We start from the raw sequence: 26,310 nt of genomic DNA on the forward strand, positions 1-26,310 counted from the left end.
AGCCTCGACAGCCCTGAGCCCCCCAACCCCGGCAGCCCCGAGCCCCGCAGCCCCGAGTCCCCCAGCCCCGAGCCCCCGGCAGCCCCGAGCCCCGCAGCCCCGAGCCCCCGACAGCCCTGAGCCCCCCAACCCCGGCAGCCCCGAGCCCTGCAGCCCCGAGCCCCGCAGCCCCGGCAGCCCCGAGTCCCCCAGCTCCGGCAGCCCGGAGCCCCCCAGCTCCGAGCCCCGGCACTCCCCGAGCCCCGAGTCCCCCAAGCCCCGAGCTCCGAGCCCCCGAGCCCCCCAGCCCCGGCAGCCCCGGGGGGAAAACAACAGGCTACGGAACGCAGGCAAACGGCGCGGTGTCCTAGATGTGGGATCTGCAGTGCAAAGGCACTTCCCTGCAGCCGGGCTTGGAAGGGAGGGAACAAGCACAAAGTGTCATCAGCTGGTGCCCTGCAAAGCTCGCCCTGCTGGCCTCGCTCATCTGATGACCCAGATGGGGTAAAGCCACTTATTTCCCAGCCCTGCAACCAGTGTTGCTCAGCACCCTCCCTCAGGCTCCAGGGAGAAATGGATCCTCCAGGGAGGGCACCGCACTCCCCCAGTCTGTGACCTGCCCCACAACGTGGCAGGTGTTAAAGCAAACAGAACTGAGCACCTTCCTGAGACACAAAAATCGAGCCAGAACTGGTGCAGAGAACAGCACAGGGAGGTTATTCCCCTAAAGCTCCTGCCCAGTGCAGAGCCTGGCCTTAAGGAGACAGACCCAGCTGCATGTATGAAACGAACTAGAGTGGATAAGCTGGTGTTTGTTGTATACCCAGAGGTGTTGAAGGTGAGGTATTACCCAGGGGACAGGAGCTTCCAGCCCAACACCACACGTGTGAGCACAGCTGCAAGGCTGAGCCCACCAGCACCTTCCTTCTCCAGGACAAACTGTGGGGGCTGGTTCCTGGGCTTGGTGGCAGAACCTGCCCAGCCTGCTAACTGCCCCAGCAGCTCCACAGCCTGTTCAGCAGGAGGAGTGAAGGCCTTTTGTTACAGGCCACTGCAGGCAAAACAATTACTCTGCAATTTGTGGGCTCAGATGCAGCCAAAAAGAGCACTCGGCTTAAAAACACTCAGCGCTCAGAGCTGCAGAGCCAGTGTTTGCTGCAGCAGCCACAGCTTCCAGGTTGAATTTTGTACATTTATGGCACTTCTGTGTTGGTCAGCAGAGATCAACACTGCCTTGAAGACTTCTCTATTCACCTCATTACATTGGTTTTGCTCTGGGCTGGCAGCTACTCTGAGCATTAATGCAATGAACTCTCCTGACTCTCTTCTCTCTCATTCTTTCCCTTTAATATACTTTCATCCCTTCTTTCACTATCACTCTGCCCCTGATATCTTTTTACCCTGTTTTCTGTGCCATATAATTCATATAGTAACTATAGGTTCATATAGTGACAGAAGGGATCAACCAGTGGTATTATCAAACTCCCAGATTGAATCAGACCACAGAAACTAGTTGGGTTTTTCCCCCTCTAAATCTAGCTTGGTTCATTTCCAGTGTCCAGTTAGCAGATCTACAGGAGGGCTGGCATTGTATTCTTCTTACAAGCACTGTTCCTCTAGAAGAAAAACAGTTGTTGCCCTGAACAAGAACAATTAATGTACAGTCTAGCAGGGCATGGATGGCAAGGGGCTGTTCCCAACAGAGCTTCACCTTTTTGGCAAGCCCATTTAGCTGCTGCAGTTGTTTTGTTGGTGTCCCCTGCCCTGGTCACACTGGGGTTTGCTGACTGACACTCCTGAAGCATGATGAGGACTTGGTAGACTGCCTGCCAATTTATTCAGCTGCAGGAACTCAGGCTCTGGTGCCTGGTATTAAGCCACTAACTTCCTCCTTCATACCCTAGTCTTTCCCCCAGGTGAAGTGCACTGCTGTGCTGCAGCACTGCTAGTCCAGAAACCTGCTAGCACATCCAACAGGAAAGGAGGTAACTTTTCCATTCTTGGTGGTTGGAGGTTTCAGGGAAGGAACTCTGGGAAGTAGAGTCTTTTACAGCAATACAGGGAAGCACATGGATAAAAGCACATCCCCTCCTCTAAACCCAAGAACAGAGAACACTCCAGGGGTACCAGCAAAAACTAACAACTCTGGATAGATGCTTGCAACTCAGAGCACACAAATCATTACCAGTCAGAAAGACTAATTTCCTGCTTTATCACAAAGCAGAGAAAGTTAAGCTGCTAACAGGATGAGGAAAGAACTTGTAGCTGTCTGCTTGCCATCAGTACTCAAGTTTTGCATTTCATGTCTTTTTTCTCAAGGTTTGAATTTGGCAGCTATGCTTCCCACTCTTTTAGGCCTTTTTTTGTTCAACCATTTATATCAAAGTAAGACAAAGCTTGCCTCTACAATTGAGAGCTTTGACCACTCTGGAGTGGATTATTTACAACAGACAGAGCTGAATACTAAGAGCATCTAGAAACTCTGGATAGCCCCAGACATGGTTACTTGATTGTTAAACACTGTATTCCTTAGATAGCACTTCTCCTCCATGGCTGCAGATGTCCAATTTAAGATTTCATAACCTGTACAACAATGTTAGTCACCTGTAAGACTCTAAACAGGCTCTGCTGTCATCTGCCTCTTGTCACAGGACACACAAGCCAAGAGCAGCAGGGGATGCACAGTTTCAAATCCCTACATGGATGGCTGGTTATGATCCCATTCTTTGGCTGCCACGAGGGACACAGCATAATCCTTTGAGCTGGAACAAAACAAGACATCAGTTTGTGTGCAAGTTTTACTAGAAATATTTGAACAAGGTATTGCAAAGTTGGCAGTATTTGTAACAGCTGCTGAAATATCCAGCACTTAAGCAAATCACCCAGGCACGGTTACAAACCACAAAAAGGGTAACAGCTTTTAGACATGGCATGTGCTGTATAAAGAACAAATGGACTGCAAAGCCACTCACAAGATCTTGCCATCAGGTACTGCTGGACAGGTTCTAGGCTGGTCTGGAAATACACCCAGGCACAACAGACTGACCTCAGGTCAGTAAAAACCAACAGGAGAAAGATGTGCACACTTACAGTCAGAATACAGCAGACAGAATGGCAGCAATATCAGTCAGCTTTCCATCAGGATTTAAGGAGTCACTGGGTTCATGGTTCTGTCTGTAAGAGCCACCACTGCACAGACGGTTATACAAAGTGAAAGGAATGAAGACAGTTGCTGAAGATGTAGAGACATGTTCACCTAGGCTTGATCTTTTTTGGCACTGAAGTGCAAGTCATCCTAGTGGATGAACCAACTTGATGGTATTCCTTCTGCCAAGCACACTGGAATTTCATCAGTTCACTCTCAACATCCAAAGGGGTCTTCAGAGCTAGAAGTGATTGCTACCAGAGCACGTGAACCTCTTGTTTAAGATGAATTATGTAAAACCCAGGACACCCTGGTGCAACGTTACAAGCCTAAAAGTGTTTTTGCCTCTTCACTCTGTGCCATGAGGGTTTCACTCGCGTACTTCTGAAGAAGTTCCATCTTCTTTCTCCGTACAAGAGCCTCCTCAATCTGCAAATACACAAGCAGGATGACACTCAGCTTAATTGAGACGCCAAAACCTACCACGTGTTGCTGTTAAGCTGGGAGGAAGGAAAACAGGAAACAGCCTGTGAAAGTCAGAGGTGTGTACTAGTGAGAAAGTACCTGAATTAAAAGCAGTCAGGAGTATCTTTTTAAATACTCTGCTGAAGCTCAAGGAAATCAAAAGCAGCAGTAAAATAGATGCCTCTGTTTCAGATCTCTGCTCCCACCCTTTTTACTGAGGCGTTTAGCTGCCATTTGATTTCACTCTCGGCACAGTCACTTGAATCCTGTTTCAAACAAAGCCTCAGCTCTAGCTTGAACAAAAGCAGACAAGTGGAGTTGTGCCACAGCAGCCAGAGCCCTGAAGTCACAGTCTGGTGAGCGTGCCTTCCACCTCAGCAATGCTGGGCACCTCTTCCCTCAACTTATTTCTAGAAGTGCCAGCAACACACCAGTCTCTCACCAGCGTGGACTTGAAAGACCTAAGAGCAACTTGCAAGACTCGTTTTATCTCAGTCATTTATATTTGCCCAAAGCACACACATTCTCTCTCAAATAAATGTTCTGAACCTTAGCTTGTTGAAATTCAGAATCTAGAAGGCATATTCCCATTGGCATAAGTGATTTGCCACTAAAAAACAAAAGAGTACACTGACTGCTGTCTAATGAAAAGAGGTTTCTCTGTAAATCAGTGGTTATGTATTAAGAAGCCAGTTTGGACTCCCAGTTGTGCTCTCTTTGTTAAGAGAAGTCCATCAGCCAGAGAGCAATGTTTTTAATGGTTATTTCTCTGCTGCAGTTTTGACCAGTCATTCCATGTAAGTTTTGTTGACTCTGCAGGATCCTGATGTCACAGCAAAAAGCAGCATTGTTATCTGACAAGATGCCAGCAGGGGACAAACAGCCAGATGCCATCTGTGTGCTGTAAAGGCAAACCCACCAAATGACACTCAACTCCAGAACCTTCTTGCCTGAGTGACACTTCAAACAACCTGTCCATGTTAAGGTAATTTATACCCTAGAGCATTTACAAAATATAGTAGTCAATCCAAGGTTATGCCACCAAATTAACAGGAGAACAAACCCTGCAATTCAGAAATCATCCCATTAACTAAAAAAAAACCCCTAGACCACCAGCAGAAAAGTAAAGACACAGTAGGCAATCAGGGCTTTCCTGATCATAACACCACAACTCTTTCCAATTTATGTATTACTTATGAAGGTTTGGAAACTCTCAGATGAAAAGGTTTACAGCAATTCTGGCCAGTTCCACAGGATCTCCAAGAGGATTACACAGCTGCAGAGTCAAGTCACAGAAATAAGAGGACATTTTTACTGATGACCTGCCACAAGTTAAGATCTCTGTCTTGCAAAAGCCAGAGTACATCTCTGCAACTTAACTCTGTTATGCCTTACCTCCTGCTGAGATGGCACTGGAACATGTGCAATAAATTTCTGTTGGCCTTCTTCACCTTCTTTATCCCTGTCACCTTCCTCATCAGACTGAAAACATAAAATAAAGCCACATCAAGTTTACTTTCTGAAGGGGTCATCAAAAATACCTTTTACTTGCCCTGCCTGGAGGAACTGAAGAGAGACTGATTGATGCTACAAACAAAAAACAGGTGAATGGGACCAAACAAAGGAATATGCCCAGCATCACTTTCAGATCCTGCCCCTTGTTGTTTTCAGGGCTGCTGCTTCCATTCTCCACATGGCTTTTCCTCTGCTGTGGCCTGGGCATGAATGTAAGGCTATATTCCCTCTCTTCCATCTCTCTCTGGCTGCCATAGCAAAGCTATCAACAAAAGAGGAGTTACCTACCAAGAAGCAAGTACCTTAAAAATTCATGTACTGTTGCCCTGTACAGCTCTGTCCTGCTTCTTTCTCATGCCTGAGAGCTGGGCTTATGAATCATGAGACAACCCAAACAAAACAGGGGACTGAAGGAACAACCAGTTTTACCCTATGGACTATCTCCTTTTTATTCTTGTCATTAAGCCATTTAGGTACAGATTGCAAAATGGGGACTTGTTTCCAGCATCCCTTTTCCAGGCAACATCCCTCACTTGTCTTACTGGCACTGACAGCAGGGAGAATGGAAAAGCAGGAGCCAGACCACAGCAGTGACTGCAGAGCAGCACAGCCTTGCTCTCTCAGGACCCAACTAGACACAGACACTAGAACCCCTGGTTTTGCTGTGCATGAAATGGTGCTGTACACAGAGCTGCTTGTGCTGCTTCTGATGCAGCTGGTACTGCAAGGCAAGACTGAGCAGTGCTCAGTCAACAACCCCACAGACACCAGCATTCCAGGCAGCCACAGCACGACAAGCTCTCAGCTCTTTGCTGTTTCTCACACGAGTGAGAAGTCTCTAGCTGTCAGCTTTCACCACTCTCCAAAGTGGGACCACTCATCAGCTACTGATTTGTCCTGCACAGAGATGACTGGCAGTAAGTTAGCCAGAGGGCAGAGTGCAGGAGCACACGGGTCCTTGGCAAAACAACCATTCTTATGAGAAGGCAGTGCAGAAGACATGAAATGTTACACCCCCTTAGCCACCACATACCTCATCATCATTGACAGCATAGATATTGACTTCCTCCTCCTCTTCCTCCTCACCTCTTGCAAGTCGTGCCTCTCTCTCCTGCTTCCATTTTTCCACCATTTCTGCTATAACTGGTTAGTAAAGCAAAATGACAAATGAATCTGAGAGCAAGTTAAAGCAGCACAGGCCAACTGCAGCCCCAGCTTCCCCCACAGCAGCTCTGCAGCAACTGAAGCTAAAGTTCCCTTGATTTCTCTCCTATTTCCAAGGTTATCCCAACAGACTTTGATTTCTTGCTTAAAACTTCTACATCAGAGGCCACACAGACACTGTAGAACCTTGATGTATTATCTAGTAAGAGATATCCATGTAGTCTGAGCCAAAGCCAGTGCCTGCACTGTGAAAGTGAGGTATTAATGCCTTCATTTGGGTACATTTTAGATTCTCAATGTCATGGATAAATATCAACCTACTTTCTGAACTGAGTAACAGGCCGTGATGTGACCAGGCTCTTACAGCCCTGCAGCATGTCAACAGCTATAGGAATGTTGATCACGCTGCAATTAATTAAACATGATTACATTCCTTAGAGTGAACACCCACATAAGTTTCTCTTAACCTCAATAGTGCATTTCTCATCTTTTGCAGCATGATTCCATTTCTGTAACTCGCTGCTACCTAGGAGCTCTCAGGCTGCTGTATCTCTACTATCCAGCAGAGTGCTAGTAAAAGTGCTATAACTAGTTTTAAGAAGCTTAATCAGTGACATCACCAGTGTACAAAAATCCCAGGGAGGTGCAAGATAGTCATTCCTTCTGGCTCTCAGATATAAAACATTAAAAATGCTCTCCCTAAGAAAGAGAGATCTAACTAGCAGCACACGGCTGCACTGTTGCATGGGCTTGTACCAGAAAAGGTATCCCAAATTAAGTGTTTTCACTACTTTGTTTCACAATTTGACTCTTCTGGTAACAAGGTAAAAAAACCAACATGAGTCTAAAAAACAAGTGACCCTACAAGACCCCTAACTATGGTGCAGTATGCCTGTTGGTTCTGTCAGCATCTCTAGCCTTGTTATTTTAAAATGCAAAATCAGCAAAGATGCTAATTTTTTTAAAATAACCCCACAAACCCAGAGGAGCCACCTCTCTGCCAGCAGAGAGCAAGATGTGCAGGACACACAGAAAGGGGGAGGCCATCCTGGGAGCACTGCACCCCGCCACTCCCCTCCTGACACCAGCAGCTGTCAGCCAGCCAGCTCCTCTCCACTTAGGTTAAGGCTGCAGGACACAGAGAAGTGAAACAGCTCCTTTATTCCCTCCCTGTGCTACAATCCAGCTGCCAAGGAAGGGTCACTGACACAGTGTTATGAAGATTTCACACATGGAGAAGGGATGAACATAAGAAGGTGACCACACCAGGAGATACTAATTACTGGTAACAGTTACAAGCTCAACAACTTCTCATCATTTAACAAGTTGCTTCCTGCAGCTTTGTTTAAAGTTTTTCTAATTCCAGAGAAATAACTGCATACAGAAAGAAGCACAATTCCAGCAAAGCACAATTGTTTTATCTGCTGTGTTCCATGGAAGAGCCTGCCAAGGGTTCCTATGCAAGGACATCTCCTACAGTGCACTGAGGGTCTGCCTGAGTTGAAGCTTCAGAAGAACAGACCAAAAAACAAACCCACAACACAACAGCAACAAATGCCAGGATCAGACCACGCTCACCAGAAGCACGAGGAGAACTCTGTAGAAAACAGCTCGAGCTCTTAAAGGTGGTGTGTGGTCTCTTCACAGAATGACAGAATCTTAGGGGTTGGAAGGGACCTTTAAAGATCACGGAGTCCAACCCCTCTTGCTTAAAGCCACACAAATACCAGAAGATGGAACAGAGTGCTGAGTTTTAAAGAGGGTTTCAGGAATTAGACTCATAATCCTGATGTCTTTACCAGGAAAGTCAGTAGGAACACAGCTAGAGAACTAAGTGTGCAGACACCTGGAGAAGTATAATCTATTGAGAAAGTATGGGTTTGAAAGGAAAAAATATTCACCTGTATTCAAGATCCAAGATATGGAACTCCATGTGGATAAATCAGCATAGGCCACTTAAGACTTACTTCAGAGCTTCCAGAAAGTCACCCCTAATCTCCAACACCACTAACCAGCTATGGCTATGGATAAATAATTAGGTGAGACAGGAAAGAGATGGAATGGTCACTTTTCACAAAGGAGGGAACCAACCCCTGGAGTTCCACAGATCTCCCAGCTGCAGCCTGCTCTGCTGCACTCTTCAGCATGACAAAGATATGGGGGAAAAAAGATTTTGCTTCAATAGAGGATCACTTTGCTGAGCATATTAAGACATAAACAGCAGTCCAGATGAAAGGCAACTCTCCAGCACACCCCCTGGACCCTGAAACACCTCACACAGCAGTGATCTGGGTGTGGCAGATGAAATCTGAGAGCTCAGCAGGGAAATAAAATAGGTAACTTTGGAGTCCACCATCACCCCTTCTTGGGCTGATTTATGCAGGTTTTGAATCTCACGTACCTTTCTTTTCATGTTCTTGTTCCAGTGGCTCCAGAATACCATCATCTTCATCCCTGTAGCCATAATATTCTGCATCAATGTTTTTCATGAGCTCGGCTCGAGTTTTGCGGGGCGGCGGGAGGGCTGGAAGGACACGACTGTCACCCACCCAGCTCCATCCTGACACCTCCCTGCACAGTCCTTGCTCCCATCAACCCCACAGCAACTACACCAATAACCCCCACACCACCTGAGCTGCTGGGAGGGCTGGTGTTTTCCTCTGGCAGTTCCAATTCACATGGCACGATTCCCACCCTGTCACACACCCAGCTGGTTCTGCCCCTCAAGGCTTCTCGAGGGAAGGAACTAAAATGTGTCCCAAGCTCCCCCAGCTCATGTTCTTCCCATATTTTTTGCAGATGGCAAGTCAGAAGGAGCCAATTCACTCCCAGGTCCAAGGAATTCCCACTCCTTCTATGACAAACCAATATATAAAAGTTTTATCCACCTACATAGCTTTTCCTATTATGAAACCTGATTCTCAATGATGCTCAAGCCAACTCCCCTTTTTAATTCAGAACTCAAGAGTACTAGTTAGAACTTGCCAAGTTAACCTGTTATGGTGGAAAGTCTCCAAAGAACATCAGTCCTTACCACCTGAAACTCCCCAGTAGAAGACAAGAGTTTACCCTTTTCTACATTTTCCTTTCACTGCCAACAGCCAAAGGTGCTTTTTTGCCCAAAGAAACAGCATTTAATTAATTCCTTCTCTTTGCCGTTTCATTTAGCATTCCCCACATTCCCTACAGCAGGCATTTTACTCCAGAAACACCACCATGTAGGCTCATGTCTGAGAAGAGCTGCTGTTTACTTACGTTCCTTTTCAAAAAGCTCCCTCACTCCTGGTAAATCCTTTGCAGCTCCAAAATATTTGTAACCTCTGTTTCCTGGAACTTCTTTCCCTTCATGATCTAACATTTTTGGTCCAATCCGCTGGGAAAATAAAAGAGTTCATTGTTTAACATTTTATTCCTCTTGCATCTGATGTTTTCTGTTTTCCTGGGCAGCTGAATAGATCAAAGGACTGAGAAAGGTGCCCCAGCAGCTCAAACCACCCCAGAAGGAAAAGGCCCCATAGCTGATTTTTATGCAGGTTCTCCCCTTTCACTACAAACCACACATGCACAGGACCCCACAAAACCAGTGTCTGCACCAGGCTGTCTCAGCCTGCCTCTTCCTCTGCTCATCTCCTCAGGTATCAGCTAAACAAGCCCCACTAAACCCCACAACAAGCACCCTTTGGATGTTTTGGCAAGTGAGAGCTAGAGACATTATTTCATTTCCAGCAGCAGCTGGATGAGCCAAGTGAAAACCCTTCCACAGCCAGAGCACAACAGAGACCAACACCTCCTGATGGGCAAACCCAGACTTTGCTGCAAACTCTCACCACCCCTTGAACCAGAGCTCCAAATTAGAAGTCTAATTTGCTCATCACAGAAACAAGTATTTCTTCTAACACAACCTGATGTTTTTAGGGGCTAAATGAAGCTCTTCTCTAATAAATTTTGGGCAGGTAACATGTGGTTAACTAAACATTGCACAGGTTTTTCTCTAGTAGTCACTTTACTTGTAAGTAGAACAACCACATAGTACAAAATAATCTCCACTTACAGCATAATCAGGACCTCCAAGCTCCTTTATTCTGAATTCCCAGTGTCCTTTCTCCCTCAGCAGTTTGTTTATTTCATCATTCAGGTCCCGAATTCTGAATTCACCTAATCCAGCTGTTAGAGGGGGAAAAGGCAATAAATTAGGCAGCTCACTAGAAGCAACAGAGTCCTTCCAGAATGTATGCAAGGGAAACAGTACAGTTGACAAGAAATGTGATTTTACTGCAACCACTTAGGACTGGAGATTCAAAAAATAAAACATAATTAGAAAAATCTTACCATTTTGAATCTGTGCCACTTTCTTGGAAATCTCCCCGATGATCTGGTTAAATAAGAACACAGAAGTTTAATTTCTAAGAGGCTAAGAAGCAGCCCTAGAAAGGTCCAACTTCCAAGTTGGCTTTTTGAGCTGGAAAATGGACCCGAGCTTATCAATTTACAATATCAACAGAGATTTTATTTAAGACACAAATAAAGTACCTCAGAGGCTTACAAACCAAGGAGATATTTTTACAGCTGTAGAGGCAAGGAGGGCAGGGGCACGTGAGGTAAAGAGAAAGGGTGAGAGAACTGGGTTGGATCTGCCTGAAGAGAAGACAAGAAGGCAGTAGGTTGTTGCTGTCTTCAGCTGCCTGGTGGAGGGTCTAGAGATGACAGAGCCAGACTGTTGGGGAGCTGCATGACAACAGGACAAGTGGCAACAGCCACAGGGAATGTGGAATGGGGGAATTCCTAACCAAATGCAAGGAGGAAATCATTAAGCAGGTAATGGAGCACTGGAGCAGGGGCCCCAAAACACTGTGGAATCCACATCCCTGAAGAGATTCATGGCCCTGAGCAACCTGACGTAGTGGGACCTGCCTTGCACACTGTGGTGAATTCTGTGGTCTTCTAGTCTAAATGACTCTGTGATCTAACTGGAGAAGGCTGAAAAACACGGGTAAGCAGGCTGCCTGAGGAGGAGGTGCTGAAGCTCCACCTGCCACAGGACTGGAAGGGTCTCCAGGTTGGTATTACCTGTCGCCTCCACTTCTCAGCTTTAGGCAGTTCATTACACTCTGAGGCAAGGAAAGGTCTTCGTTCCTGTTTGACAGAAAAGCCACACACCATCAGGTTCTAACCTGCCATCGATCCACTGGCAACATTCCATGCAAAATGTATTGCTTGGCTCATCCCAAACCATGCTACCAGGCTGCACTGCCTTCTGCTCCCACCAGTTTTTATGCAGTGGAAGGCACTCATGCCTTACAGCCCTGCCAACCAGCACAGAACATAACACCCTACCTGAATCCACTTTGTTGAAAAAAAACAACAAATCATCAGTCACCTGGGTTGTTTTTCTTAAAATCACCCCACAATCCTCTCCCATGCAAACAACACTCCATTCAGGACTGCTGAATCACACCATCATGATCAATATACCAGTATCTACAAAAAAACTACTGTTTTCCAAGTAGCTACTAAGTTTAGGCCTTTTTTTTCTAAGGGGCTGCTCCTAAATACTGTGATTTTGTTCCACTGTGATCTTGTTTTGTGCTCTCCCAACTACAGTTTATCCAAAACACCTTTTCTCTCCATACAGAAACATCCAGAGACAGATGGGAATCAGTCTGAGGTTCTGGGTGGGCTCAGGGGTGCTATTGCTTTCATTACAGTGGTGGGGGGGGGGGAGGCTTTTCTGTTAATTTTGAAGTTGCCAAGTCCATTTTTTGGGTCAACCTTCCACCAATCAAAACCAAAGCAGCAGGACAGTGAAGCCAATTGTGAGCAGATGCACAGCTATTATGGGCTGGTGACCACCTGCCAAGGTTCTGCCTCCTGCCTCTGTTCTGCTAAGGGCACTGACAATGAACAAGACCATCAGGAGGGTTTCTCTGCCTTTCCTGGGAAGAAATCCAAACCTTGTGATTACTGCCAGTAAAAATCAGTGTATTGATTTGTAGCTGCAAAAGGAGGCAACATCAGTCTCAGAAAGAATGTTCATTTTCTGCTCCCCATATTTACAGAACCACTGCAGCTGTTTGGTGGGGGTTGTTTTTTACCAAACCACGACATATTTTACCCACGTGACACAAAAAGATTCAGGGGTTGCTTCATTCACCTTTTCTTCTCAGCAGCCAAGCCCACCCACCTCTGCAACACACACACACACAGAGACATTTTTAAACAGGTAATTTAGCTCAGAAAAGCCTGGTGGCCACTTCTGTGTCCCTGTGAAGCCCAGCCCCTACCCCAGCTGCTTTCCTGTGACCCCTGCCAGATTCCCAGGGGATCCTGTGTCTGGGATGTGACCTGAGAGCTGCCACACAGCTCTGCACCTGCCTCCCATCCTGCTCCTGAACAGAGCCCTACAGACTTCAGGGTTTTTCACACCATACCTTGACTTTTCCTTCCTCCAGCTGAGCTTGCCGGAACCTTGCCAAGGCCGTCCTAGGGAGAAGGAGATTTCCTTGAACCTTTGAACCAGGGAATGCTCAAGGGCAGTTCTGCCAGCTCGTGGCATCCTCAACACCAGAAATCCTCACTCTCCTCAGAAATATAGTTTCTTGGGAAAACATAGGCCCTGGCAAGCAGCTCATGGCACTTTCTGCTGAGCAGGTGCCAGCAGGTCAGGCCCTGGCAGCAGAAGGGACAAGTTACAAGCACAAAGTTTACAGGTCCTAACAGGGGCTACATCCCAAAACAAACAAAAAGAAGTAAAAAAAAACCCCAAGCTCCAGCGAGGACAGCTGCAGTTGGACACCAGGTTCATCACCAACACACTCTGAGTCCCTCAGGACCAAGCAGAGACCCCACACAGGCAGCTTCATTGACTGCTGGGGCACTTCACAGGTTGAGAGGCACAAATCACGGGAGCGGGTGAGGAACCTTTACCAGCACCTCTAGAACAGCCACCCGGGCTCTGCCTGCTGCTCACAGGCGTTTCTAGAATGACAACCTGACACAGGTGCCCGGCTCGGGGCAGGGGGGGGCCCGCTCCCTGCACGGACAAACGCCTGCTGGGCAGCAGGAGCCAGGGGAGGGACCCCCGGGTACTTACATGGCCTTCTCCGCGTTTCGAGCCTGGAAGAGAGAACACAGAGGAGCCGTGAGGGCGCTGCCGGGCACCGGGGCCTGCCGGCAGCGCCTCCCGGGCCGGAGGGGCACTGCTGGCGGCAGCCCGGCTCTCCGGGCAGCCCCGGGCAGCCCCGCACCCCCCGGGCAGCCCCGCACCCCCCGGGCAGCCCCGCACTCACCATGGCACCCGCACCCGCCGCCGCCGCCGCCTCAGCAGCCGAAGGAGCCTCGTCCCGGAAGCGGAAGCGGCTCTGGCCCCGGAAACGGAACCTACCCCCCCCCGCCTCCGCGCAGGCCTGCCCCGAGCCCCGGTCGCGCCCGGCAGCGGGAGCTCCCGGCCGAGGCCGCTTCTCCGAGGCGTAAACACGCCCGGGGGGAGGCAGCAGCGGCCCGCTGAGCTCCCTGCCGGCGTGAGATCAGCAAGGTTCCCCAGGCAGGGCAAGCCCGGGCAGGAGTCCCCCCGGGCTGGGGGCGGGGCTCAGCCCGCGCGGCCGCAGCTCCCCCCCCAGGACCCCCAGGCCTGGCGAGTCACGGAGCTTTTCCAGCTTTCGTGCCGGGTCACTGAGGGGACGCGTGGAGATGCGGCTGAACCCACCAGCACGTGCCGCGGCCGGGCCGTCCCTGCCACGTGGAGACCCAACCTCCATCCCCCCCCCCAAAAAAAACCCAGCGCCCCCGCCCCGCTGCTGCAGGAGCCTCTTCCCCAGCCCTCGGTGCCAGCCGGTGAAAGGGCAGGTTTGCTCCCCAGGTGGGGCAGCAGGCCATGGCTCTCTGGACATGCCCACTGCCACCCCCTCCCGTGGGTTTTACACTCTCTGCATCCTTCTGTGTGTCTCACTGACCAGGCAGAAGCCAACGTTTGGGTTTCCCCCCCCCCCCCCCAAGAACATTGTCTCTTCAGGTGCTTCAAACAGACTTCTCCCAACAGCCCATTTCCTCCCACCCCAGCCCTTCCTAAACCTGCTCAGCTGCTGCCAGCCAGGCCATCTGGGCTCCAGTCACTTCCTATTTTAAGCAGCTCCTTTTTCTTCCTGAGCTCAACACTTCCCACAGGCTTTGAACATCAAACCCGGGCTGAGAACTTCAGTTCTTTATAAACCTTTAAGTGCTAAGAAGCTCCAGATTTCTACAGCAGCCCAGTGCAAAACAGGCAGAGTCTGACCAGAGCTCACCTGCCATGACACAGCCACTGTGACCATCACCATTTTCTTGGACAGTTCAGGTCTCTGATTTCCTGAAAACAACCATAAGATCACCAGGCAACAGTGCTGGTTTTACTGTTTCAAACACTCCCAGGTAAGTCTCCTCACTGGGATCTCCTAGTTGATCTACCAAGGAGCTCTCATTGCTCCTCTCCCAAGTCTCACCCACACCCTGTGCTCTGCTGAAAGGCACAAGCTCAGGTTGCTCCTGGAAGACAACTTCAGGGGCAGGGCTGCACCATATTGAACAGCCTTGCTGTTAACATGTTAACATGTTCATATGATACTGGTTAATTATACCCCAGCTCTAGGAGACAAGCAATGGCACCAGTTTAGTTTTACTCTGGCATAGCTGTAAGATGATGGGTCTGATACTTCTCTAGAGACCTACACAACTCCATTCCAACAGCACAGGCAGTTTTTTTCCCCCCCCCCAGCCTCCAAAAAGCACCCTGGGACTTTGAGGAAAGTTTGTGTGTGAAGATGCAAACACATCCTGACCATCCCTGGCCACAACTGGACAAGATTCCCCACGATGGAGCTCAGGAGGTGCAGCAGCTGCTGCCAGTGTCACCTGGCACACCATGTGGTGAAGCACTGACCAGTCAACAACTCCCACCCTTGTTTTCCTGGCACACCAGGACGACTCCACTCACTCCTGGAGTGGGTGTGCTCAAGACACTGCATCAGCCCCCTTCTCATCTGGGCAACTCAATCCACACGGGAATGGGAACTCCCTGCAACACCCAGAGCTTTAGGTGAGTGTCATGACACCTGGGGAGGCTGAAGGACTGCTAACAGACCATTACACTGCTCCAGATTTGGAACCCACTCCCAACAGCTTCTGTGGCTTTGGCAATTCTGAAAGAAATGCTTCAACTGCACCAGCACAGATGAGCTGACCCAGGCCCCCCACGCCCATCAGCAGAGACTCAGGTCTGACAGGACAGCAGACTCCACTCTGTGCAGTTAGATACAGCTGGATGGAATCTCAAACAGAAGACAGTACAAAAGAAAAGTCCAAACTAAAAACTTTTTACACCTCCACATACCCCTTTTTAATGTTATTTTGCACTGTGTACATGAAAACCAAAAATAAACAAAAGGAACTTTAGCCAAACTCCCCTTCCTCCTCCAGCTTTATTGATAGTTTAAAATTACATTTTCTATGTTCTAGGACTTTGCTTTTACCATCTTACTTTAAAAACTGATTACAAGCAAATGAAACTCAGTTGTCTAAGTGATATAGTATACAAAAATAACATCTTGATTTCTGTGAAAATTCACTTATTTGCAACTCCTGAATAGCTCCAAATTGTATGCACTATGAGCACGGATGTCTGGGATTCAGATTTGACTTTGCAGTATTTATTCAAAAGCTTCCCAATACGTTCTGTATCTCCAACGTGAACATTCATTGACTGAATTACTGTAACTTTTAAGTTTATTCCTGTTTTCTCTCTCTCTCTCTCTCGTGGCCATTAACAGGCATGTGCATCTTGTTCTGTTTACTCCCACTCAGCTATAAGCTCTAGGTAGGGCCTGATACAGATATTACTTGGTGTTAACAGCTACTGAGGTCAGACAATCCAAGGCCATTGTAATAAAATTAAAGTTATGAGGAAGTTTAGACACTTCCAGAATTTCTTTCCTCCTGCATAGGATCACTTCCATGTAACCCAGACAGGGTTTTTTGCTGGTCTGACTCAACTCTTCCCACTCATCAATCCCTATTCACCAGTGGCACGGAAAGGGGGTTCTTTAACAAAGCATTATACATAACACCTCTACCAAACTAAACATAAACATTTTTGTAGTTAAATGCAGAAAGTTGATTTTTTTTTTTTTCCACCCCTTTCCTCCTTTTACACGGCAAGTAAAGCTCACTGGCCTGGGAGTAGCCTCTATCTGCCAACCTTTGGCCAGTGAAGAGGATTCAGAGAAAAATAATACAACCATCAATCAGAAAAAGGAGGGGCGACAAAGGGAGCTCATTAGGCTGTAGCTTCAATCGTGCATTCCCGTGCAAGGTGCCCTGACTCGCCGCAGCGGTAGCAGTTGACTTCACTGGTCTTGCTGCAGTTGATGGCTACGTGGCCAGTCTCACCACACCTGCAAAAAGGAAAGGAACTTTCCATCAAGATCATCCTGAGGCGTCCCTCGGAAAAGCAGTCCTATTCTGTTCAGTGTACTGTGTACTTAAATTTCAGGCAACACGCCAGAATTGTCACAAAGCTTGTCTTCAGCGCCAGAAACTGCTCCTCAACTATCAGCTCACTTTAGTCACTGCATATGCTAAACCCACTGTCCATTAAATACAGAAGTCTGGGGGTTTTCTACTGTTTTGGATCTTGCCTGCTCCAGTGTTTCTGTCTGCAGCTTAGCCTTGTTTAGAGAGCAATTAGTTTTAACTCAAAAGCACTGTGCTCACTCCCCAGCCTCCACAGAAAGGAATCCTGGTGGGGGAGAAGAACGCCGTGCTCGGGACCACACTGCTTCTGGTCCAGACCTACATTCAAAGCTTTCTGAAGTTGGCATTTCCAACTGTTTAGCATCCACTTCCACTTGCAGTTCTTGGTTATACCAAGACCTCTTCAGTGTATTCCCACTGGGGCTGGCTGTGTCAGTCAGATGATCCCTACAGCTGGAGTCTGTTAGCTCCAGCACAAGACCCAGGGAGCCAAGGTTTCTGCTGCAGGCAAGTACCTCCTGCTACCTTCTGTAAGAAGCTACAGCCCTTTCCCTTGCACAACTGAAGTGATTTAACATCTGCATCGTTCTGGCCACCTAGAGATACACATCTTTACATCTATCACTGGACTTTGCCAACAGGGTTTTAAGCTTTAGTTTTGAGTCACAGCAGACGACTGTTTAAAGAAACAAGCAACCTGGTCAAAGCTTAATTTCCTAACCAAAACTTAGATAGAGAACACATCTACCCCTTGAGGTACAACCTGCCCTTGTCTGTCAGTTCTTACCTATAGCATTTCACTTTGGTGCAGTCTTTTTGAATGTGTCCAAACTCTCCACAAGAATAGCACTTCTGCTCATCCGCATGGTCACAGTCCCGAGCCAGATGCCCGGGTTTGCCACAGTTGTAGCAGCACTGCTCCCTCTCCCTCTTGGGCTCCTTGCAGTCCTTCGCAATGTGGCCACCTCTGCCGCAGTTATAGCAGGCTTCCACAATAAGAAAACATACCAAACAAGACTATAAAACCTTGGTAGAGTGAGAGGTAGCATGCTCCTAATGAAGGACACGCACAGCTCCTCTCCAGTGAATTGTGATCCTTCCCTTCACCCACAGACTGTGGCTGAAGAGATGGAATATTTAGTGATACTTACCATCCTCCTGAAGATCACAGTCCTTGGCAAGGTGGCCAGACTCACCGCAGCGGTAACAGATATCCGGCAGAGACGACGACATGAACTGGAAGCCTGCTTGAAACGGGTAATGGGAGAAAAAAAAAAAGGATTAAAAATGAAGTTCAGAATATTCCTGAAGAGTTATTCAAGGACACCTGAGTAAATGACAAGGTTACTCAGCTGAACTGACAAGGTAACCTCACTCTTGGGAGGCATTTGGCAAAATTCTTACTCAGAACTAAGAACCAACACAATTTAGTACCAGTTTGTGTCTTAACTACTTTACTTCAGACTAACAAAGCCAGTTTTACACACTATTCAGGACAGTCAGCTGCAGGTCTTGCGGTACCAGCAAGCTGAAAACCACAGCGATCAATCACCTCTGCCACGGCTTCGCATCCCACGACCACGGCCAATTCCAGCAGGGCACTCCCGAGCCCAGTGGCCAGTACGTCCACACTTGAAGCACTCGTTGCTGCTCATGGCTGCAGATCACCTGCCTGAGGAAGAAAGGGTATTTTTAGAACAGCCTCCCCTCCCCCAACCAAAGGGTACATTAAAATAAGATTTAGAGCATTCCCACTGTCCAAACAAAGGAGGCAATGAAAACCAAAGCAAACTTCTGGCTAAGCCAATACTTTCTTGTACAGTATCTCACATGACTACTAAAACCACTGTAGGTGACAGCAGCTTGTCTCTACTTTGCCTGCAGTAAGACAGCTTTGAATAGCCAAAGAAACAATCTACTAGAGAAAATTTCCTCTAATTAGTTTTTGCAGCCAGTCTTTGCTTTATTAACTCACAAGACACTTACTAGTGGGGGAAAAAAAAGTGGACCTCTTTAACTACCATCCTACCAGTCTTATGGCTGTTCTCTCTCAGTAACACACCTCTTCCTTATTATTCCTCAGAGTTAAGCTCAAAAGCCAACTACCTTCCCTAGAGATTTATTTCTTCCTGGTAGTTTTTATGCTTTCTCTTGAAGTACCTGGCTGGCAGCTACATTTATTGACTAATCAAGCTTCATTCTAGAAACTAATTTCAAGACAGGCAGTATTAAACCCAGAGCCTCAAAGAGCACATTAGTTTAACACTTGAAGGTTAAAGTTATTTTATGCCCTAAATATGAAGGCCTAAAGTTCTTTTATGACCAGTTGAAATATGAGAAATAAGAATTACAGCTTCAATATATTAACCTATACTCAGGATGCACACTTCACTCCCACGTTTACGTGAAAGAAAACGTTTAAGACATTTAGCTTCCCTAAAAGACACCAGACATTTCCCATCTATCAGGAAGGCTAACTTGGAAAACATCCTCAGAATGCTAGGGAAACATCAGACAGGCATGCCTGTCTGAGACAGCATAAACCTCTTCTTTTGCCCATATTGGGGAATTGAGGCATGCATTTCATTGAACAGGAAAGGCAGCATGCCACAGCCCCTCAAGCAGCAGTCAGGATGAGGCAGGTTAAACAGACTGTGGTCATGGTATCATCATTCCCCTAAGCTGTAAAATAGTTACACAAGACTTCTAGAACTAGAAATAAAAGATCAAGGAAGTTAAACATTTAAATTGGAGACCTTTTTTAAAGTGTGCTTGAGAGCAAGTTTAAAGTACACTCGTTTAAAAGTACCCATGTCCAGCTTTGTTTTGATGTAAGCTGAAACACGTCACATGCTCTCTCCATTTGTTACTCTTTACCCAGAGACACAGAATCATTATCTGGTGTTTAATGAGTTTACCCAATCCACCACCAGGATAATCCTCCTGTAACCCTACAATTGATCCATGTTACAGAATGCTTCCCTCCCCCCAAACCATCCAGCATCCCATGTTCATGAGCTGTGTGCAGAAAAAACCCCACTATACAAGCAGTAACACATGACCTCAAGAAGGAACCAGAATTAGCATCCTGACATTTAGCTCCTAAATGGAGAGCATATAGCTAAACATGACTTTTTTATTTAGAACTGTTTTTAAAGTACTCCAATGTTGAATAAATCTACTGTGGCTTTTTAGCCACTCCTCCCTAAAAACAGTTTCTCTCTCTCCAATCATCTCAGTGCAGAAGTGACCATCCATCCTTCCAAACACAGCAGAAGCCTGAGCTAAGTCCAAGAGATAGGAACTTCAGTATGCTACTTGTGTAATCCCACCTCTACCTTCCAGCTGGACCAGATGACACCATCTGCTCTTAAAATTGAGAAAATGAAAGGATGCAAGTGGCTCTTAAACAGATGTTAACGAGAATAACTCATTGTCTGAGCACTCAAGGGATATACTCAAGATTTTACAAATAAACCAGTCTTCTCTACTTCACCTCAGTGTTCCAAGATTTCAAACTAGCTCAGGAGGACCCCCAGGGCTGAAGAGCTGCCTGCCGTGGTGGCAGCAGCTGGCACCCGGTGCGCTATTGTTTATGTCTGTTCTCATAACAACCATGTTGACACTGCAGAAGAGAGCCACAGGCAAAACCAACTGCAGGAGATGGGCTCAGGCACAATAGGTGATGGTGCTCCTCATCTCCAGAGGGAGCCTCTGTATTACAGACCAAGATATATTCTTTAACTTGCAATTCCTTTTATAAAAAGGCTTCACATGAAAACACGATAGAAGAGTAACATAACACCGGTTAAAAACAGCTCTAGTGGGATTGTAATTCAGCTTTACAGACACTAACAACTACCAGGCTATCATTTCAAACAATGAACTTGAGACTAGAGCATGAAGTGACCCATATGAAGAACCAGTTAGGTTAACACATGGTAAAAGGCAAATGTTTAATAGGTGAGCAAGACCTGCTTTAGATACGCAGCAGAGGTTTTTATACTGAGAATAACCTGTCAGCCTCCATCTAGTGAACCTGCCAGTCAGGACCTGCAGGACAAAGCTCACTACTCACTGCCCCAAGGGAATCTGCTAAGAGAAGTTTCCCATTTGATTCAAAGTTGCTTCCTTTTCAACTGCTCCTTCAAGATGAAAACCTTAAGTTTCTTTTCCTCTGGTATAAAGCAAATTGACAAAGTGAGACGACACATACTGTAGCAGAATCTCAAGTGAAACAACTGTCTCTGCATAACTATCCTTCAAGACTATTTGAGAAATTAATTTAAAAGCCTTTCTCTTCAGAGGCCCCTTTTCTCCCTGAACTCAGAAATATCTGAAGGCTACAGCTGCCACAAGTATGTTTACAAAGCATACTGCTCCATCTTCAGATACCTTAAGCATATCAAAGTACCCGATAGTTTGACTGGAATTTCTCTCTGCCAGCATTTTAGTGTTTAATTTCTGCATTCTTCCTGTAAAGGAGCTGAAATTGAAAACAAGTTTAGCAGCTAGAGGTGGATGCAGCTGCCACTAGTTTTACTTGCCTGACATTCTAAGAAGCCTTGCACAGGACAAAATTTCTCACTGACCTAAACTGTTTTCATAACCACTATAAGGATTAAGTTTTCAGATAAAGCCAACAGCCACCTTTAAGGACCAACATCCAGAAAAGGCTGGTTCAGAAGACAAGTCCTTAAATGGATAACCTCCAAGCAGTTTGGACATCACTGAATTTTTCAGTTACTTCCAAGAGGAAAAAAAAAAAAAAAGTAAAAACCACCTAAGTTCAAATTCTCCTCTATTAGTCAGTACTCCACCATTTTGTCATCACAGGCAAGTTTCCAGCAGTTCCTTTTTATCTATCAAGGCCACCTTAAGCAAGCATTCTGCAAGAAGGCTTCTTGGAAAGTTTTCACTCAATCACATCTATCAGTGCTGTCTGCAGCTCAACTGTGTTATAAAAAAACCAGCCTGACCACCACCCTCGAGCCCTTTTACACCCCTAAATAAGATTTTTACCTCACCAGGACAGGAAAAGCAATAATGGGAAACAAATGAGAACTATGTCCTCATCAAGCATTCCTTTCCTCAGCCAGGTCAGATTCTGCACAATGTCCTAAACCACTGCCTCATGGACCAGATTCCCAAGCAACACACACAAGTCCAGCTGCCTCAAACCTCACCTTTCTACTAAACCACAAAGGCAGTAATTTACCTGAACTCCTCCTACAGAGCTCCCTATCTGTAGCATGAAGCTGAAGTCACCCACCTGTTGGCAAAACATTTTTAACAACTAATTTATTTTGCATGACTACCCCACTGCTTAAGATCATGAGCTGAGAACAGCCAAGATTCCAGTCAGAGGTGCCATCACAGTAGTTTCCCAGGTCAGGTTTGAAGTTTTTGAGTGCAACTTAAGAATCCAGCTTTAAAATTACATTTCTTTGTGACTCTTAAGTTTCTTGTATGAAAATCTGAAGTGGAAAATGTCTTTCTGTGGCTCTACAGTTAACCCACATCCAAAACTTTCAACATGGGAGAGGAGAGGTTAATCTCCAGTCTTCACTCACAAGATTAGACAACATCCCAGTCTGATTTAGCAGCCTATCTAGAGCTGATGATGGAAAAAACCACCAATAAGCTTCACTGTTATGCTCCCTTATTTTATGGCTTTCAGCCTAGGTGCCCTCTGAGGAAGAAGTTTGTTCCAATGTAACACAGGCAATTATCCTCATTATACTTACCAGGTGCTTCTTTTGATCTACAAGTACCATTTCCACTGGGTATGACCAGGACTTCACTCTTTCAATCAAAGGACAGACTAGATAAAAACTACTACCAAAGCCAACACACACAGGAGCTCCTTGGCAAGAGAGCTTTATCAAAGCAGCAAATGTTGGGAAATCAGCAGTTTCTTTCCAGGCTGCTGGCGACCAACCTGCCATACACACACCTGAACTGGGCCAGCCAGCCAAACATGGCAAAACCCCTTTGGAATAGGAAGCACAGCTTTGCTTTCCAAGATAAATGGAAAGGCAGAAAGGATTTTTAACAGAAGTTACTTTTAAAAGAGAAGTAAAAATATTCCTCATTTAACAGAAAGTGCTAGCCCTGAGTTTTTATTTCCCCAGAAGCATGTTCTGAGAATTCTTAAATGCAGGACAAATGTCTGTCACCAAAGCTACTCAAAATTCAGCTGGTTGAACTTCCACATGACAACATGCTACAGAGAGAGCCAGTGATGCCCGTCTCCAGCTTTTGACCTCACCAGAAAAGATGTAAAATTAAGTATTCTGACCAGCAAGGATGAAACCCTACTCTGAAAGGAAGTAGTTTGAAACTTAAGAAAAACCTGCAGAAGTGAAAAGCCAAACCCTATGCTCCCTCTTGATCCACTGCACAGGCAAGGGCACCCAAGAATGCTGAATATTAACTAAAACTCGAGAACTTGGATCCCTCCTGAGGGGCCAGAAGCCAGGTCAGAAAGACATCATGACTTCAATTAGAGCAATAATTCTTGGGTAGCTTTGCTGACACAAATGAGCAGAAGCTCATCACTAAAATGAGTCAGCAGCACTTTCTGCCTGCCCATGTTAGCTAACATAAAGTGGGAGAAACCAGACATTTTCTACCAAATATGCAGATTCTACCATCTCCCCCTTTCATTTTTTTCATTGCTACCTGCACAAAGTTTTAAACTGAGAGAAGTAAACACTACCAACCTCGATGTGAACTTTTTTAACACAAAATTCAGTCCAGGCATTAGCAAAGTCTGCTTGAAAAAAAGTGATGGGTTAAGCAGAGCCCAGCTGAACTCATTTAACCTCTTCACTTTTAAAATAAAGAGGCAGGATTGCTTCTCCAGGCAACTTTGCATGGAGAAAGAAAAGCTGAACTAGGCAACCCTGCACGGCAACGGGCTCTTATTAAACGGTGAAATGAAAATAAAACCTACTAAGTTTAATAATTATGACAATTCCGGATGCTAAACGAGGAACAGTCGTTACTTGAGAACTACGCCTGACAGGAACTTAAGTAAAAGGCTGCTCCACTCGTCTGTGCTCTGTAGTTGTCACCGGCTATTTTTCCTATCCATTTATAGGTCACACTTGGATTTGGAGCAGGCCGCCGTCCCTGCCTGCGGTCGGAGACGAACAGTTGCAACACCTCGACCCTCTCTGCTCTGCGGCGGAGCCTCACACGTGGGGAGCCACGTGGTGGGCCCGGGCGCCCCCGCTCCGCCACCGCGGGAGCAGCTCAGCACGGGTTACAAAAAACGTATAAAAACGTAAAAAAAAAATAAAAAAAGAACAAGAAGCAGTTTTTACTTCGCCCCCTCCCCGCCCCCCCTTCCCACCCAGCTCCCGGTCTCAGCAGGTTTTCTTCTCCCCGAACTTGCTCCCACACAGGGAAGTTACTCACACGCCCCAGCCCGCGCCTTCGGGCCGGGCCGGGCCGGGCGGTTCCCCCTTCCCCACACGGCGGGGCCGGCCCCGTGAAGCGAGGCCACCGCCACCCACCCCCCGCGCCGCAGGGACACGGCGCCGGCAGCCCCAGAGCCGCGGCCTCGGCCCCGGGCAGCGCCAGGCCCGGCCGAGCGGCCCGCGCTCACCCACCCCCGCCTCGGCCTCCCTTCCCCCCCCCGGGGCAGCGCAGCCTCCCGGAACCCGCCAAGGCCTGACTCACCCGCCGCCACCGCCCGCCCTGCGGCAGCCGGCCGGCCACCCCGCTCCCCCCACCCCGCTCCCTCCCGCCCCCAGCCCCGGACACCGCGCCCGGGCCCCGCCGGGCCGCTCAGCGCCACTTTCCCGCGCGCTAGGCCGAAGCGCGCCAGCGCCATCATCCCTCGGCTTCTCTGCTTCCCCCCTACTCCCCTCCCCTCCCCCCCGGGACGCCGAGGCCGGCCCGGGCGGTACCTGCGGCCCCCGGGCCCGGCAGCCCGTCCCGCCCGCACCTCAGCGCCGCTGCGGCCCGGCCCGCCCTGCCCGCTCCGCTCCGGCCTGCGCCACACGCGGCTTGCACACGGCCCCGCGCGCTGCGCCCCGCCCCTCCCGGCTCCTCTGCGCACGGCTCGCTGGCACTCTCCCTTTCAGCCAATCGCCGCCCCAGCCGCTCGCCCGGCTGGCCAATGAGAGCTGCAGGTGGGGACAACCAATCAGCGCCGGCGGGGGGTGGGAGGGGGCGGGACGCCGGGGGCGGTGGGTCCCGGGCCCTGCGGAACCGGGTCTCGCTGTGTGCGGGGACCCGCCGGGACCCGCCGTCCTGCCCTCCCTGCCTGCCCTGCCCTGCCCTGCCTGCCCTGCCCTGCCTGCCCTGCCCTGCCTGCCCTGCCGTGTGCCGGGACCCCCCGGGACCCGCTGCCCTGCCCTGTGTGCCGGGATCTGCCGGGATCCACCGGGACCCACTGCCCTGTGTGCCGGGATCCACCGGGACCCACCGTCCTGCCCTGCCCTGCCCTGTGTGCCGGGATCCACCGGGACCCGCCAGGACCCCCCGGGACCCGCTGCCCTGCCCTGTGTGCTGGGATCTGCCGGGATCCACCGGGACCCACTGCCCTGTGTGCCGGGATCTGCCGGGACCCGCCGGGACCCCCCGGGACCCGCTGCCCTGCCCTGTGTGCCGGGATCTGCCGGGATCCACCGGGACCCGCCGGGACCCCCCGGGACCCGCTGCCCTGCCCTGTGTGCCGGGATCTGCCGGGATCCACCGGGACCCACCGCCCTGCCCTGTGTCCCGGGACCCACCGCCCGCGCAGCCCCGGCCTCCTCCCCGCTCCTCCCCTCCCCTCCCCCGGGTCGGGGCACTCCCGTGCCCCTCGGAGCGCGGGGGCACCGGCGGCGCTGCGGGGCGGGCGCTGCGGGGCGGGCGCTGCGGGGCGGGCGCTGCGGGGCGGGCGCTGCGGGGCGGGCGCTGCGGGGCGGGCGCTGCGGGGCGGGCGCTGCGGGGCGGGCGCTGCGGGGCGGGCGCTGCGGGGCGGGGCGGTCCCGCCGCCATCTCGCGGGCAGGCGGCGCGGCCGGCGGCGCTAGGAAATGGCCGCGGGTGCTGCCTCCCGGGGGGGGGGGGCAGGGAGGGAATGATGATGCTTTTGGGAACTGCCGGGGAACAACAACAACAAATAAACCACGAATGAGTCGGAATCTCGAGGCTCCCGCTCGCTGCGAGGATCCGACACCTCCCTTTGCCCTGCGAGCTTTTGAAAGCGAAGGAGCAGCGGAAGGTCGCGCCCAGAACGGCGCTGCGGGAGCGCCCGGGCGTGCGGGAGCGCTCGGCTGCTCCGGCTGGCGGGTTTGTGCTTCCCAATCCCGCCAGCCCCCGCAGGGAAAGCCCCGCAAGCCCCGCGCTGCAGGGCGAGGGGTGGGCTCCTCACGGAGACGCTTTGGCTCGGCCTCTCCTCAAGCTGCAACGCTCACCCAGCTCTAGAGTTTGGGTTTATTTAGGTTTCTTTCCTTGGGACGGGAGCAGCAGCGTGTCTCGCCCTCCCTGCGGGTTGCAGGCGGAGTTGGGATCGCTCTGGTTTTGTGGGTGGGCTGTGCTTGCC

At 49.1% G+C, this 26,310-nt stretch overlaps 2 protein-coding genes across 6 annotated transcripts; both read right to left on the bottom strand.

The window, feature by feature from the left end:
- Positions 1–2,765: 2,765 nt before the first annotated feature.
- Positions 2,766–13,620, bottom strand: ISY1 (ISY1 splicing factor homolog). Its single transcript, XM_051627638.1, has 11 exons — positions 13,555–13,620; positions 13,359–13,381; positions 12,697–12,748; positions 11,336–11,401; positions 10,598–10,640; positions 10,320–10,432; positions 9,524–9,641; positions 8,670–8,792; positions 6,138–6,247; positions 4,985–5,071; positions 2,766–3,553 (listed from the first exon to the last, which is right to left on the bottom strand). Exons 1-11 carry the CDS (start codon positions 13,555–13,557, stop codon positions 3,446–3,448), a joined length of 846 nt encoding a protein of 281 aa, XP_051483598.1. The 5' UTR covers positions 13,558–13,620; the 3' UTR covers positions 2,766–3,445.
- A 1,990-nt stretch (positions 13,621–15,610) lies between these two features.
- On the bottom strand, positions 15,611–24,819 carry CNBP (CCHC-type zinc finger nucleic acid binding protein). Of its 5 annotated transcripts, none has more exons than XM_051627448.1 (5): positions 24,726–24,819; positions 18,321–18,440; positions 17,920–18,015; positions 17,556–17,757; positions 15,611–16,689 (listed from the first exon to the last, which is right to left on the bottom strand). In XM_051627448.1, the coding sequence occupies exons 2-5, from the start codon at positions 18,421–18,423 to the stop codon at positions 16,572–16,574; spliced, it is 519 nt and encodes a 172-aa protein (XP_051483408.1). In that variant the 5' UTR covers positions 18,424–18,440; positions 24,726–24,819; the 3' UTR covers positions 15,611–16,571. The 5 variants fall into 5 exon arrangements, with proteins under 5 accessions (XP_051483408.1, XP_051483411.1, XP_051483410.1 ...); XM_051627451.1 differs by having other exon boundaries at positions 17,556–17,754; positions 17,920–18,012; positions 24,688–24,801; XM_051627450.1 differs by having other exon boundaries at positions 17,920–18,012; positions 24,688–24,801.
- Between the last annotated feature and the right edge of the window lie 1,491 nt (positions 24,820–26,310).

Source organism: Apus apus, chromosome 9 (assembly GCF_020740795.1).
Source record: "Apus apus isolate bApuApu2 chromosome 9, bApuApu2.pri.cur, whole genome shotgun sequence".
Taxonomy (NCBI): domain Eukaryota; kingdom Metazoa; phylum Chordata; class Aves; order Apodiformes; family Apodidae; genus Apus; species Apus apus.